The sequence below is a fragment of the Aquarana catesbeiana genome, linkage group LG03, assembly GCF_042186555.1.
Source record: "Aquarana catesbeiana isolate 2022-GZ linkage group LG03, ASM4218655v1, whole genome shotgun sequence".
In the NCBI taxonomy this organism is placed as follows: Eukaryota; Metazoa; Chordata; class Amphibia; order Anura; family Ranidae; genus Aquarana; species Aquarana catesbeiana.
Window position 1 is genome coordinate 143,146,133 of NC_133326.1, and position 16,952 is coordinate 143,163,084.

The window sequence follows — 16,952 nt, forward strand, 5'->3', positions numbered from 1 at the left end:
ACATCCTTCATGTTTTCCCTCCTCGTTGGGCGCCAAGCAAGAGTCGCATGAGAGGCCTACCTCGGGGTTGGTGCTTTGTGCTATGCCAGGCATTGAACGGGGTCCCTAACCCTTGCACCTGGGGTAACACTTCGCCCAAAGGCATGCTCACCAGGGCACCAGGGACCAGGCGGGAGCTGCGGTCATGTGAAGAGTCAAACGTTAAGGCGGCCTCCCAACTCAGAGATGAGCCACATGCATGCAGTACCCAAAGTACGGAGTTCCCCCTTAAGCTGGTCGTCCCATGTCCTACATACTTGTAGTGTTGCATTTGAAGGGACAGGCTAAGCCTCTGCCCCACTCCACCAGTTAGCGTACCTCTTTTACCTCACTTTCAGTAACAGAATGGGGACCCGCCGAGCACATAGCGTGGACCTCATCCATCTCTCACTTAACTCTTCTTTTACTGTACCACGTGACCAGTCAATAATCTCCATAACGCTAGTCCACTCCCGGTGACCGTCAGAGACAGACAGCTAGGGAGGGAAAAGCACCAACCCCCTCACTACCGGAGAACCTTTCACCTAACCAGGTACCATGCCAATGACTGGTTGCTGTTATTCCTTCTTGTCTTGTTGAATGAACCTCTGTCATAGTGATGTTAAACATACCCAATTTTGTGGTTATGGACCCAAGTTTCCTAGTAATATGCCAAGATCTCACATGCACCCCTTGAGTATCTTCAGACCAGGCTCTGAGCAGTTGAATCAACTTTTACTGAAAACTTGGCACAACATGTATACCATGAAATAACCACTTTCTCCTAACTAAACCTAGCTATGGTTGCTTCAGGTTACCTGCACAGGTGAAGCCTCTTTGAGAAAAGTCCTTGCTTGGCCACGCTTGTACACATTTTAACTGTGCCAGACATCAACAAGATGCACAGATCTACAAAAAACTTTTTTTATATAGATATATGCAATTGCTAAACATGGTTCCTTTTTATTTTTTTGTGTTTTCCACAGATCCTAAAGCACACTATGAAGAAGAGGCAGAAAACCAGTTTGCATTACATCAACGCCGTGGAGCCATGAAACAAGCCAAGGTTCATTATGTCAAGTGTCATGAGTTTATAGCCACCTTCTTCCCTCAGCCAACATTTTGCTCCGTTTGTCATGAATTTGTTTGGTAATCCTCATGTTTTTCTGTACATGTTCAGATTCATAGGATAGACAATAGATTTTACCTGCAGATACTTACAGTACATATTAATGCTGTTTAGAAGTTTGATAAGAAATTGTGGTTACAAATTGACTGTAAATACTATTCCAAACAAAAAAAAAAAATGACGAAACTGATTTTTTATAAAGTAAATTCTGTAAACTACTTTAGTAGTGAGAAATTAACATCCTGCACTCTCACGCCTCAGATCAGCCCCAATTCCTGCAACTCCAACTCCACGCCTCAGATCACTGTCCCCCCTGCATATCTACCCCACCACTGTAACTCCCTGCACAATTGGACCACCACTGTAACCCCCTGCTCATCTGCCCCACCACTGTACCTCCTTTATCATCTGCCCCACCAATGTACCCCCTTTCTCATCTGCCCTACCAATGTATCCCCTTTCTCATCTGCCCCACCACTGTAACACATCTGCCCCACCACTGTAACCCCCTGCTCATCTGCCCCACCAATGTACCTCCTTTCTCCCCTGCCCCAACACTGAACCCCCCTGCTCATCTGGTCCAACACTGAACCCCCCTGCTCATCTGGTCCAACACTGAACCCCCCTGCTCATCTGGTCCAACACTGAACCCCCCTGCTCATCTGGTCCAACACTGAACCCCCTGCTCATCTGGCCCAACACTGAACCCCCCTTTTCATCTCTTCCACCACTGTACCCCTTGCACATCTGCCCCATTGCTGTACCCTCCTGTTCATCTCTTCCACCACTGTACCTCCCTGCACATGTGCCCTATTGCTGTACCCTCTTCTCATCTATGATATGCGTGATATGCAGAGTGGTGAAAGGAAGCAGAGGTGAGACACATCTACCTGTCCTGGTATACTCATCCTGCTGATCCAACTCTCGCATTCCAGCCCATGTGCTTGTATGTGATGTATGTGATGTCACATACAAGCATCTGGAATGGATGCGCAATGATGAGCTCAGGTCAGGGGCATTTTCTGAAAGCAAGGGGACTGGGTGCAGGATCATAAGTTGGGTCCCCGCAGCTGAGAAAAAGTGCGGCGCTCAGCGCCACAGGAAAAGTTGGGTGTGATTTTTCATTGCGCTGAATACTGGCTCTGGCTTAAAGGGACACAGATTGCAGGGTTTCAGTAGTAAGTGACGCAAAGGTTCAGGAATAACTTCAACAAAATTCACAGAAGCTCAACAGTGATTCCACAAACTGTCACCTGATTGTGGTTTTCTCAATCACAGTGAAATCCCTTCTTTCTGAGATTGGTAGTGGCAACCAAGCGAGTCATCTTCCTCCAGATGGTGAGCGGGGCTAGCAGGACTGTGATTGGCTTTAGCAGTGGCCAATGACAGTCCTCCTCCTTCTAGAAACAGAGACTGCCCCCCCCCCAGCAGAACTGCACCCAATCTCTTCCCCATCACAAAAGCTGACGATTGCAGCTACAGCAAAGTTAGAGAACCAAACAATGTTTCCCATCTTTTACAAGGTGTGGGGGCACAGAGCCTCCCCCTCAGTGCAGGTGCGGTGTGAGTAATTCTGAAATTTGAATGCATTAGTGTCTCACTGACACTTCCCTGTGCTGCTCTGCTGATGGGGAGGGAGTCGAGTGCCGGCAAAAGAGGCTTTGTGTTTCGGGGGTTGCTTACCCCTGTACTATTTTGTGAAGAGCACTTTTCCATTTTGTTGCTTTTTCTCAGTCTATTATTAATTAGCATTACACTAACCTTTTAGTAGGTTGTGAATAAATCACTTAAAATTAAAAAGCATTAACGAAATAAACAGCGCCCTAGGAAACTTAGCAACTGAATGCATTTCGATTGAAGGAATAACTGAAAATAACATAACACAATGCTTTATTAGATGCAAAGTGGTTTACTTTGAGCTCACAAAGATTGAACCATTAATGAGCAGTCCATTACTGGTTGTTCTTACATCCTATCATTTGAGCTGGATTTGGGTGAACCAGTCTTCCAGGCTTGCCGTTTTTGCAAGACTTGCAACATGTTTTAATATAATAGGGAAGCATTAATGTCAATAGCACAGAGTTTACTTACAGCACAACCATACAAAGAAGTGTAGGCCAGGGGTAAGCAACCCCCAGCACTGGTGCCGCAAGCCTTTTTTGCCGACACTCGACTCCCTCCCCATCAACAGAGCAGCACAGGGAAGTGTCAGTGAGACACTAATGCATTCAAATTTCAGAATTCCCCACACCGCACCGGCACTGAGGGGGAGGCTCTGTGCCCCCACACATTGTAAAAGATGGGAAACATTGTTTGGTTCTCTAACTTTTCTGTAGCTGCTTTTGTCAGCTTTTGTGTCTGGGAAGACATTGGGTGCAGTTCTGCTGGGGGGGGCGGAATCGGTCCCTGTTTCCAGGAGGAGGAGGACTGTCATTGGCCACTGCTAAAGCCAAACACAGTCCTGCTAGCCCCATCCACCATCTGGAGGAAGATGACTTGCTTGGTTGCCACTACCAATCTCAGGAAGAAGGGATTTTTCTGTGATTGAGAAAACCCCAATCAGGTGACAGTTTGTGGAATTACTGTTGAGCTTCTGGGAACTTTGTTGAAATTATTCCTGAACCATTGCATCACTTACTACTGAACCCCTGCACACTGTGTCCCTTTAGCCAATATGCATCGGAATGAAAATCACACCCAATTTTGCTGTGGCGCAGAGTGCCCCACTTTTTCTCTGCTGCGGGGCCCAACTTATGATACTGCACACAGACCCACTGTTTTCAGTAAATGCCCCTGACCTGAGCTCATCATTGCGCATCCATTCCAGATGCTTGTATGTGAATAATATACATCACATACAAGCACGTGGGCTGAATGCGAGAGTTGGATCTCTGCTTCCTTTCACCACTCTGCATATCACGCATATCATTGATGAGAAGAGGATACAGCGGTGGAGCAGATGAGCAGGAGGGTACAGTGGTGGGGAAAATAAGCAGGAGGGTTTCAGAGGTACGACAGAAGAGCAGGAGGGTACAGCGGTGGGCAGATGTGCAGGATGATGAGAAGGGGGTTTAGCAGTGCGACAGAAGAGCAGGGGGTACAGTGTTGGGCCAGATGAGCAGGGGGGTTCAGCAGTGAGCCAGATGATGGCATTGTTCAAATCATTGGTAAGACCTCATCTGGAATATGCAGTTTCAGTTTTGGGCACCAGTTCTCAAAAAGGATATCGGGGAACTGGAGAAAGTGCAGAGAAGGGCAACCTAACTGATAAGAGGCATGGAGGAGCTCAGCTATGAGGAAAGATTAGAGGAACTGAATTTATTCACTCTTGAGAAGAGGAGAATAAGGGGGGATATGATCAACATGTTTAAATATATAAGGGGTCCATATAGTGAACTTGGTGTTGAGTTATTCTCTTTACGGTGAATACAGAGGGACACGGGGGCACTCTTTACATCTAGAGGAAAAGATCTCCAAATGCGGAAAGGTTTCTTCACAGTAAGAGCTGTGAAAATGTGGAATAGACTCCCGCCAGAGGTGGTTCTGGCCAGCTCAGTAGATTGCTTTAAGAAAGGCCTGGATACTTTCCTAAATGTACATAATATAACTGGGTACTAACATTTATTGGTAAAGTTGATCCAGGGAAAATCTGATTTGCCTCTTGGGGGATCAGGAAGGAATTTTGTCCCCTACTGTAGCAAATTGGAGCATGCTCTGCTGGGTTTTTTTGCCTTCCTCTGGATCAACTGTGGGTATAGAATTGGGTATATTGTATGGTATGATATGTTTTATTTTTTAAATTTTTTTTTATGGTTGAACTGGATGGACTTGTGTCTTTTTTCAACCTGACTAACTATGTAACTCTATGTACTATGTAACTATGAGCAGGGGGTTCAGTGTTGGGCCAGATGAGCAGGGGGGGTTTAGTGTTGGGGCAGATGAGAAGACGGTTACAGTGGTGGGAAAGATGAGCAGGGAGGGTTCAGTGTTGGGGCAGATGAGAAGGGGGTTCAGTGGTGGGACAGAAAAGCAGTGGGGTAGAGCAGTGGGGCAGATGTGAAAGGAGGTGTATTGGTGGGGTAGATGAGCAGGGGGTTACAGTGGTGGGGCAGGGGGTACAGTGGTGGGGCAGATGTGCAGGAGGTACAGTGGTGGGAGGGATGAGAAGGGGGTTCAGCGGTGGGACAGTAAAACAGGGGGGTACAGTGATGGGGCAGATGAGCAGGGGGTTACAGTGGTGGAACAGATGAGCAGGGGGGTTCAGTGTTGGGCCAGATGAGAAGGGGGTTACAGTGGCGGGAAAGATGAGCAGGAGGGGTCAGTGTTGGGGCAGAGGAGAAAGTAGGTACATTGGTGGGACAGATGAGCAGGGGGTTACAGCTGTGGGGCAGAGAAGCAGGGGGGTACAGAGGTGGTGCAGAGGGGTGCAGAGGAGAAAGGAGGTACATCGGTGGAAAACATGAGCAGGGGGTTACAGTGGTGGAGCAGGAGAGCAGGGGGTACAGTGGTGGGACAGATGTGCAGGAGGTACAGTGGTGGGGCAGATGAGAAAGGGGATTACAGTGGTGGGGCAGATGAGCAGATAAGTTCAGTGTTAGGACAGATGAGAAGATGGTTCAGCGGTGAGACAAAAGAGCATGGGTGTACGGCGGTGGAGCAGATGAAAAAGGGGGAACATTGGTGGGGCGGATGAGCAGTGGGTTACAGTGGTGGGACAGAAGAGCAGGGTGGTACAATGTTGGGACAGATGAGCAGGGGGTTACAGTGGTAGGACAGATGAGCAGGGGGTTAAAATGGTGGGACAGATGGGAAAGGTGGTACATTGGTGTGGCAGATGAGCAGAGGGTTACAGTGGTGGGGCAGATGAGCAGGGGGGGGGGGTACAGTGGTGGGACAGATTTGCAGGGGGGACAGTGGTCTGAGGTGTAAAGTAGAGGTCGACCGATATATCGGCCGATATTTGGTGTTTTTTACTTAATCGGCATCGGCTGATTGTGCTGATAAAAAAGGCCGATATCAGCGGACTTGCGAATGACTTCTGTAATAGAAGTCAATACAAGTTGCCTGTAATCTTCTGTGAAGCGACTTCTCTCCTCCTCTGGGCAGCCTGCCAAATCTGATAAAAAGAACCTGAAGGATACAATGTTTACACTTATGAATGAACTGAGCTCCATGTGGAGAAGTTCTCAGTTTAACCATTTAAAGACTAAATCTTTTCTGACACTTGTTGCTTACAAGTAAAAATCCTGTATTTTCTGCTAGAAAATCACTTAGAACCCCCAAACATTATATATATATATATATATATATATATATTTTTTTTTTTAGCAGTGACCCTAGGGAATAACATAGCGGCTGTTGCAATATTTTATGTCACACGGTATTTGCACAGCGGTCTTTCAAACGCAATTTTTTTTGAAAAAATACACTAATAAATTAAAAAAAAAAACTAAGCAGTAAAGTTAGCCCATTTTTTTTCATCCAAAAGTTTTGATTACCTGTTTTTGTGTATTTAATATTTAAGATATAGTTTTTTTTTAGTTTTTTTTTTTTTATCTAAATTCTACATACAAGTGAACTGATTGGAGGTTTGTTTTGTTTAATAAATGTTTAAATGTAAAAAATTTTCTGTATCACTTAAGGTTGCTTTCACACTGGAGCAGGCATGCGTTGACGGTAAAACGCTGCTAGTTTTAGCGACACTTTACTGTCATTTTAGCGGCGCTATTCAGCTGCTAGCAGGGCGCTTATAACCTAGCTAGCAGCCGAGGAAGGGGTTAAATGCACCCCTGAATCGCCGCTGCTGAAACGCTTTGCAGGCGCTTCGGCAGCGGTGCGCATTCATTTCAATGGGCAGGAGTGGTGGAGGAGTGGTATACACCGCTCCAAAGATGCCGCTTGCAGGACTTTTTTTTAACATCCTGCCAGCGCATCACCTCAGTGTGAAAGCACTCGGATATCACACTGAGACTGCAGGGGAGCCGTTTTACAGGCACTTTACAGCCGCTATTTTTAGCCCAAAAGCGCCTGAAAAACGCCCCAGTGTGAAAGGGTCTATTAGATTTTATGAGATGAAGGGAAAAAAAAAAAAAATCGGCCTAATATATCGGCCCAAAAAAATCGGCATCACATATTGGCCATCGGCCACTGCGATTTCTAAATATTGGCATCGGCATCGGCCAGAGAAAAACCCATATCGGTCGACCTCTAGTGTGAAGGTGCATGAATTGGGGCTGATTTGAGGCATGAGAGTGCAGGATGTTAATTTCTAACTACTAAAGTAGTTTACAGCATTTACTTTATAAAAAAATCTTTTTCGTGATTAAAAGTGTGAGGTTTTTGTTATAAAAATCGGCACGCTCAATTTCTTTGAAAACATTTTTCAGCACACTTTGCTCAAAAGGTTGGGTTGCCTACCCCTGGGTGTAATTGCTCTGTGGTGCTTTGGTTTAGCACTTGGCTAATATAAATACCATGATGAAAAAGTTAATGAATAAACACTTCCATAGTTGCCAACATTGTAAAAAAATTTATAGGGACACTTTTTTTGGCTGTAGGCCAATTCTTATTATAATTAGGGGGCGGGGCACGCATTTGTAGGCGTAACATAGCAAAAAAAGAAAAATGGGGCGTGCGCCATGCCGAAAAATAGGCGTGGTTTACGTGAAATAGTGGGAGTGGTTTATATGGGCGTGGTTCAAATGGGGGTGTGGTTAGAGTCAGAGATGAATGAGAGATGGAGAAAGAAAGGGGAAAAGAGGGAGGGAGGGAGAGAGAAAGAAGGAACGAAGGAGGGAAGGAGAGGGAATGAAGGAAAGAGGGATGGAGGGACAGCAGGCCCAGATTCTACACCACAATAGAAATGTGTATTTCAGAGTTTAACAAATCAGCAGATAAAGATATTCCAAACACCTGGTGTTAGCGCTTCAATCATCCCAGCACCATGGTTGTGGTGTCAGGATTATTGAAGCGCATTATTACTATTATTACATTATAATATAGAATGAAATCATTCAACTCACCATTATCCAGAATCAGTGGGACCCCTGAGCGTGTCCCCTGCCACGTCGCCTGCCACCAGATGCCATCAGATGCCCCCAGCGGAGTCCGTCCTTGCATCAGGTGCCCCCAGCAGAGTCTGTCCTTACATCAGGTGCCCCCAGCAGAGTCCGTCCTTACATCAGGTGCCCCCAGCAGAGTCCGTCCTTACATCAGGTGCCCCCAGCAGAGTCTGTCCTTACATCTGGTGCCCCCAGCGGAGCCCCTCCTTACATCTGGTGTCCCCAGCAGAGTGCCTCCATACATCAGGTGTCCCCAGCGGAGCCGCTCCTTACATCTGGTGTCCCCAGCGGAGCCCCTTCATACATAACGTGTCCCCAGCAGAGCCGCTCCTTACATCTGGTATCCCCAGCGGAGCTCCTCCATACATCAGGTGTCCCCAGTGGAGCCCCTCCTTACATCTGGTGATCTGGTGTCCCCAGCGGAGCTCCTCCATACATCAGGTGTCCCCAGTGGAGCCCCTCCTTACATCTGGTGTCCCCAGCGGAGCCCGTCCTTACATCAGGTGTCCCCAGCGGAACTCCTCCATACATCAGGTGTCCCCAGCGGAGCCCCTCCTTACATCTGGTGTCCCCAGCGAAGCCCCTCCTTACATCTGGTGTCCCCAGCAGAGCCCCTCCATACATCAGGTGTCCCCAGCGGAGCCGCTCCTTACATTTGGTGCCCCCAGCGGAGCTCCTCCATACATAACGTGTCCCCAGAGGAGCCGCTCCTTACATCTGGTATCCCCAGCGGAGCTCCTCCATACATCAGGTGTCCCCAGCGGAGCCCCTCCTTACATCTGGTGTCCCCAGCGGAGCTCCTCCATACATCAGGTGTCCCCAGCGGAGCCCCTCCTGACATTAGGTGTCCCCAGCGGAGCCCCTCCTTACATCTGGTGTCCACAGCGGAGCTCCTCCATACATCGGGTGTCCCCAGCGGAGCTCCTCCTTACATCTGGTGTCCCCAGCGGAGCCCCTCTTTACATCTGGTGTCCCCAGCAGAGCCCCTCTTTACATCTGGTGTCCCCAGCGGAGCCCCTCCTTACATCTGGTGTCCCCAGCGGAGCCCCTCAATACATCCGGTGTGCCTGCAGAGGAGTTTCTGCCACCGTTACCGTACTTTATTAGTAACAGGCCAAGGTAATCAAGATAGAGGCGGAGCCAGCCCAGTGGCTACAATAGAAATTGCGCTGCGGTGCCACCCACCCCCCACCCCTTTCCACAACAGGTCACAAATAGACCAGGAGCAGGGCGGGGGGTGGGCGGTGCTGCAGCTCAATTTCCACTGTCAGCCTTGCCGGTAGGCTCAGTCTCTTGTTCTTCGGTAAAATGGCAGCCGGCGGCGACATTGAGACTGGGCTCCCAAGTAGAATGCAAAGAACAAACTGACCATGCTAGCATGTATGTGCTTCATGCCCTAGGGTGTTCAGTTTGAAATAGGAAAGCAGGGGGCTGGCAGGATTACCCCAAAAAGGAAGCAATGCAAAGAGAACAGGATACCTTTTAATACAAGTACATGGTAACATAGACACATGTCAGAAATATGAAATGTTGGAGTAACATACACTTTAATTATACATTTTTCTTTGAATTTAATTGCAGAACTACATTGTGTCTATTATTGCTCAGCAGAAGATGCTGCACACTTAGGATTTAAATTAAATCTGATCTGGCCTCACATTTTCGAAAAGTAATAATAGTGCTAAAATGCCACAGTGCAGAAAGTACCCATGTCAGTCTTCAGCTTGATCCATATGTTCATGCAGGACTACTTGGACCCCAGGCCCAGGCTGTATACAGGGCATAAGCTTCTTACCAAGTTGAGATTAATTCCCACCTCTTGTCATTCAACTGTTAAATGTCTACACTACCCACTGAAGCTCTGCCATTTGATACTTGAATCATAGCAATAGGGTGCATAATTGTAACTTATGTATAAACCAAGGTTCTGTGTACAGGGGCATGAGAATCAATTTGAAGATTGAAACAAGTACTAATAGGCAGCACATAATATTTGCACTGCTGTTGCCTTATGTATATTTTGCGCTATCTTTTGCAGAAAAATGATAAATGCACTTACTGTATATTTGTAGGAAAAGGTGTGCATTTATTTTTTTTATTTTTTTTTTGCAAAACAGCCTGCAAAGCAATGCACCTTTGATTAGTGTATGGTGGGTGTAATTCCAGGCTATTGCAAACTCTTCCTCCAGTTATATGCCTGTACTGAATTATGGAGAGTTGGGGGTCTATGTCTATGGACTACAAGTGTGGTGAATACTGCACTTGTGTTTCATTGAGAACTACAAGTCCTTTTGTCACTCTGACAGATGGGCCTTGTATAAAATAACATACAGGTATCGCCACACACTGTATTCAACTTCAGTGTAAGATAAATGAAAGAAAGACTCAAATCCCAGCCCATTGGCCGCTTTCCTCTGACACGTATCACCCACATTGGGCTCAAGACCAATAAAGTGAATACAGTATACCTGAGAGATATTAGGATATATCAAGCTGTGCTGCTTTACCACCATGAGCTCCTTCAGCATCTGAAATAAATCCCTGGAGAGCTGCTATATGAGCATATATCGAAGCATCAGGCCAATCACAATGTTGATTGTGATGGCCGTCAGCTGGCCACAGTGAATGGGTGGAGAAGCATGGCAAAAATTGCCTTCAAACTCCGCCCATGGTCCCCCGGTGTTTGGGGATAGCCTGGGACACCCCTTTTTCTATGAACTCCCTGTTTCCGGGTTCTCCTCCATTCTGTGCTCCAATCTGTAGCGCAGACAGCAGTGACGCGGGACGTGACTCCCCCCCTCTGGGTGGGCTTATGCCATGCGTCATCACGCCAGGGGACCATGAGCGGAGTTTGGCGGCAATTTTTTCCGTGCTCCTCCGCCCATTCACTGTGGCCAGCTGATGGCCATCACAATCAACATTGATTTCTATATGTCCACTATTGTTATATGAAAATAAATGTATACCTTTTCATGTTCAATGTTTTGGTCTGTCTATAATAGACCCCTAGGGGTTCATAACCGTGTCTTCGGGCACCAGGTTTTCTTCATTTGTTCTTAAATTGGGTTGGACAGACCAAATCCTTGTCCACACATACTCTAATCCCTCCCCCTCTTTTCTTAACCATTCTTTCAGAAGCGCATTTGTGAGGTCAGGCATAGATGTTGGTCGAGAAGGCCTAGCTCGCAGTCTCCACTCTAATTCATCCCAAAGGTGTTTTATTGGGTTGAGATCAGAACTCTGTGCAGGCCAGTCACGTTCCTCCACCCCAAAACTTCTCATCCATGTCTTTATTGACCTTGCTTTGTGCACTTGTGCTCAGTCATGTTGGAACAGGAAGGGGCCATCCCCAAACTGTTTCCACAAAGTTGGGAGCATGAAATTGTCCAAAATATCTTGGTATGCTGACGCCTTAAGAGTTCCCTTCACTGGAACCAAGGGGCCAAGCCCAACCCCTGAAAAACAACCCCACACCATAATCTCCCCTCCACCAAATGATTTGGACCAGTGCACAAAGCAAGGTCCATAAAGACATGGATGAACGAGTTTGGTGTGAGGGAACTTGACTTGAACCCTACAGACTAAGACTGGGATGTCATTAAAGTTCATGTGCGTGTAAAGGCAGATGTCCCAATAGTTTTGGTAATATAGTGTATAAGAAAATGTTGCTCAATCCAGCTAAGAAATAATTACCAAAAGTATTACACATTTACATTTAACTGATCCAAAACCGAAAACACCTTGAAATTTCTCTTTTTCACATAGTTTCAATTGGCTGTTTGTTTACAAAATTTTCCTTAATTTAGTCATTTATTCATTAGGAAAGCAAATTAAAGTGCACACAAGCTTGGCAAATGTTTGCTTTAAGAAGCCTTCAAGTTCAGGTGAAATTACATAAAAATGTTTTCCCTCTAAAATGTTATCTAACCTTCAGCTTGAATAATCCCCTTCATTTCTGAGTTGTACAGAGTGGCCTTTCTAAGATCATACTCAAATGTCACCAGTACACAGGTCCAGCTACAGTCAGAGTGCTAAGCCACTTGCTCTCTACTTAACATAACACCAAAGTGAACTGAAATGACCCAGGTTCTGCAGACTATTTCAAGGCCAACTCTGTCTAATAAGAATTATTTAGTAAGATCTACCACATGCTGTCTTCATATATCTTATACAGTATATCAGGTACTTTAGTGGTGACATATCCCCTACCTAACTCTGTATTTTCAAGCAGTTCAGCTGACATAACTGAAATAGTAATCAATGTTCACAATCAATGAGAGAAAATGGGTACAGGCCCCTCTAAGCAAGAGCTTTTCATGTGGTAAAGACCACGCTTTTCCGGGAATTATGGGACAGCTGTAACAGCCCTCCGTGCCCTGGATTTTGCACCTGTACTTCAGTGCCTCAAATACACTGACTTACTGTACTGTACTCAGTACAGCATGTTCACATTTTCACTTTGTGATGGTAATATAAAAATGACCAGTTGCTAAAAAATCTGCTCCCATTATTCACCCAAAAATACATACATTCTTATATAGAATGTACTGTATGTGTGTTAACAACTGCAGTTTAAAACTGGTCCATTGTTTAAAACGCAATACAAAGTGTCTCTGTATATAATAAATTATATCTAAAGCCAACTTTTTTTTGGTATAAACTAGGGCAGGGGTAGGCTACCTTTGAGAGATGGAGATCTACCTAGACAACATAGAAGAGATCAAAGATCAATGGCGTGCAGCGCCCTTTATAAAAAAAAAAAAAAAAAAAAGAAAAAGAAAATAACTAACAAGCCCCCAATAAAAAGTAAAGAGGGTGTAAAAATATAAACATAGCCTACCTTAAAATTTAGCTTCAGTAAGAAACTCAGCATTCACTTTCATCCACATTTTTTTTCATGTCTGGTGAGCAATTGTTCACCCCCACAAGGCTGATGCTGGAGTGCATCATGAAAGCAGAACATCTGGTACTTAAGCATGATTTGCTTGACTAGTTTCAGACCTGGCTATCTGCTCTGAGTTCTGGCCATTGTAAGTAGTATGTAGGGAGCTGATCCATCTTTGAAAGGACGCCTTATTGACCCACAGAGGGGAGCAGAGAACCAAGACCCGAGATAAACTAAGATGAAAAGCACTTAGGGGACATGTGTTCCCTTCTACTGTTCTAATTTTTAGTAGGTATGGTGCCGTCGGGAGGGCCTCGACGGGGGGCAGGGCTGGACGCAGGTTCCCAGGTATGTTCCAGACTATCTTTTCTTCTCTTTTCTTCTTTCCTCTTTCCTAAATACTATATTGAGCCTTAACTAGTTATGGTTGTCTGTTTACAGACAAAATAATATGTTTGTTGCCAGGTGACGAATAAGAAATGACTAAGCAAAGGAGCCGGATGGTCCTTGGAGATTTATGGCCATGAGACACCCCGGTCTGGTTGTGTTCTAACGTTATTATGCTGATATGGCTTTCTCGGATGATTTTGGGGGGGGCTGGGGGGTGGGGGCGCGGGGAGAGGTTAGTTGGAGGCGTATGACGCCCCCCTCTCTCCGCGTGGCCCCACTTGGCCCACCTTATAAACTGTTTGCACAACTGAACTTAGCCTAAACCCTGGAAAAGACTTGTCAAGCTTTTATAGTCCCGGGACTAAGACAAGTATACTTTTATTTTTTGTTACCTGGCAGATTGTTGGTGTATTTTTTTTTTCCCTTTTTCTTTTTATCAATGCTAACTACACCAGTTAAATAGTGACTGTCCAGTATTTAATATACATGACTGATAGCATCGATGTTCTTGTTTTTCTCTTTATGTTATTCATTCTTTTTGTTAAATAAGAAGGAAAAATGACCGGTTTATCACCTAAAAACCGTTTTTGATGGATGTGATTCTATATACACAGTTTTATAATTTTGCAATGTGATATCCTGTCTTTTATAAATAAAGATTTATAAAAAAAAAAGTAGTATGTAGGGCAGTGCCCAGGGATTAGTAGTAGGTGGGGCAGTGTCCAGGGGTCAGTAGTATGTAGAACAGTGTACAAAGGTCAGTAGGATGTAGGGTAGTGTACAGAGGTCCGTAGCATGTAGGGCAGTATACAGAGGCCAGTAGTATGTAGGGCAGTGTACAGAGCAGGGGCGGATCCAGAACCTAGTCTCAGGAGGGGCACTGCCAGAAAATACATTTTTTTGGGGGGTAAATTTATCAGATTACCAGTCAAGCAGCAGAGAGATGTTGTAATCTCTCTGCTGCCGCAGCTGCCTGCACACTGCACAGTGAGGTCGGAACTGCGGGGATGCAGGGCGGGCACCAGGCGGTGAGAGATGTCATCTCTCTGCTCCCCCACCCGCCGGCTCCCTGATTGGCCAGCAGCCTGCTCACACACTGTCACAGAGCCGCACAGCTGCTCACCAACCGAGCCGCCCGGCCCGCCCATGGAGCTGCCCGCTGTCTCTCACCAATGGTGCCGCAGAGCTCTCTCACCCGCGGCAACTCCTGCTCGCCCAATCACTCATCCGCATTCTCGGAGGGGGCAATTGCCCCGTTGCCCCCCTGGATACGCCCCTGGTACAGAGGTCAGTAGTATGTAGAGCAGTATACAGAGGTCAGTAGTAAGTAGAGCAGTGTTCAGAGATCAGTAGTAAGTAGAGCAGTGTACAGACGTCAGTAGTAAGTAGGACAGTGTACAGAGGTCAGGAGGTATGTAGGGCAGTGTACAGAGGTCAGCAGTATGTAGGGCAGTGTATAGAGGTTAGTAGGATGTAGAGCAGTGTGCAGAGATCCATAGGATTTAAGGCAGTGTACAGAGGTCAGTAGGATGTAGGGCAGTGTACAGAGATCAATAGGATGAAGTGAAGTGTACAGAGGTCAGCAGTTTGAAGAGCAGTGTATAGGGATCAGTAGGGTGGAGGACAGGGGCTCAAGAGGACATGGTACTAGGAGGTCAGGAGGGCATGGTACACAGGGGTCATGAGGGCATGGTGCAGGGGGGCCAGGGGGGCAAGGCACTGGGGAGTGAGGAGGGAATAGTACTGGGTGGTCAGGAGTGTATGGTATTGGCGGGTCAGAAGGGCACAGTACTGGGGGGTCAGGAGGGTATGGTATTAGGGGGGCCAGGAGGGAATGGTCCTGGGGGATCAGCAGGGCTGGGGTGTCAGGAGGGAATGGTATTGTGTGATCCGAAGAGTATGGTGCTGGGGGGTCGGGAGGGCATGGTATTGTGAGGTCAAAAGAGAATGGTATTGGGGGGTCAAAAGAGTATGGTATTGGACATTCAGAAGAGTATGGTATTGGGGGGTGAGGAGGGAATGGTACTGGGAGGATCAGAAGGGTACAAAAGTTGTTACCTGTTGTAAAGGGGTGCAGGGATGCTGCTGTGGCAGGATCTACTGTACATGTTCTGGCAACTGATCACCACCTGCCATCCACGCTCGTCCATCCCACAAGTCAATTTGATGGATTGGAGAGGAATTCGGGTGGGGATGAGCACACTACACTCAGGACTCAGGGGAAAAGCTTGGGCGCATTCAGACAAGAGCCTGAACCCGCTTGAGCTATTCTAGAGGCTTTCCCCACCCCACAGCCACACGTATGCAAGGGGTGGGGGTTGCCTCTGCAGCCTAGGATTGCTTGAGTGTGTGCCTGCACCACTCTGCAGCTTTGGTGAAAGCGCTGGGTCAGCAAGGCAGGGATGAGTACATGATCTACCCATCACCTGCCAGCAATCGATGGGTAGATCCTGATCGGCCGTTTACCAACCCCCGGACTAGAAAATAGTTAAATCTGCTATCATGTATTTTTTGCCATCATTGTTGCACTGGGGAGATCAGCATTTGCTTCCCGTCCTGAGAAATCCAACAGCAAGTGAGAAGAACTCTGTCCGCAGTAAAGAAAATAGTCTCTTAGGCTTTGTTCAGATAAGTGCTGGCACCTGCCTTTATTTTTGCACATACATCCTCCCTGAACTGAGCGCAAGCAGCCTATAGAGATGGATGCAGATGCGGTATTGCCATGGACACAGCCACGCAGAAGTGGTTGTAGGGCTTTGCATGGCTCCTGCATGGCTGTTACATTTTTAAATGAGACCACTCTCAGACCACTCTCAAATGCCTCCACTGCATTTGTATCAACTGCTATAGGTTTGAGGCAGATGCAGTCCAAAAACAAAGGCAGCCCAGGTGCCAGCGACCATATGAGCAAAGCTGTCAATAGAATAGTGGTCTTTCCTGTTTTGGTGACTTAAATTTTAGATTTTCTATCACTTTTAGTCCCGGCTTCAATGCTTAGCAGAATAAACTGAGAGGGTTACTCTGACCAGCAGAGATATAGATAGCAATACAAACCTACCAGGGGTTCTACATTTCCCTGCTGCACCCTATCCAAAGCTAAAAAGAAAAGTCTTTAGATTTACAGTACTTATTATCTACTGTACTTATTATGTTCAGAACTAAAATATGTTGTAAAAATATTTTTATTTCTATTTAGCAACATGCAGTATATGAAATGTTGCCCACCAGTGCCACCTATCAGTGCTTATTAGTGCCGCATATCAGTGCCCATAAGTGCGGCATATTAGCGCCTCCTTATCAGTGCCACCTAATCAGTGCCCATAAGTACCGCCTCATCAGTGTCCATCAGTGCAGCCTCATCAGTGCACCTTAGTGAAGGAGAAAAATTCCTTATTTACAAAATTTACTGACAGAAATTAAGAAAAACTTTTTTTCCCAAAATGTTCTGTCTTTTTTCCTTTTTTTGGTA

The 16,952-nt window shown here is 46.3% G+C and overlaps 1 protein-coding gene across 1 annotated transcript in view; it reads left to right on the forward strand.

Moving 5' to 3' along the window:
- PRKCQ (protein kinase C theta) overlaps nt 1-16,952 on the forward strand; it is a 158,787-nt gene that overhangs the window by 90,428 nt on the left and 51,407 nt on the right. The window contains exon 5 of the mRNA XM_073619371.1: nt 1,005-1,167. Coding sequence (XP_073475472.1) covers nt 1,005-1,167 — 163 coding nt within the window. The remainder of the gene's footprint in view (nt 1-1,004; nt 1,168-16,952) is intronic.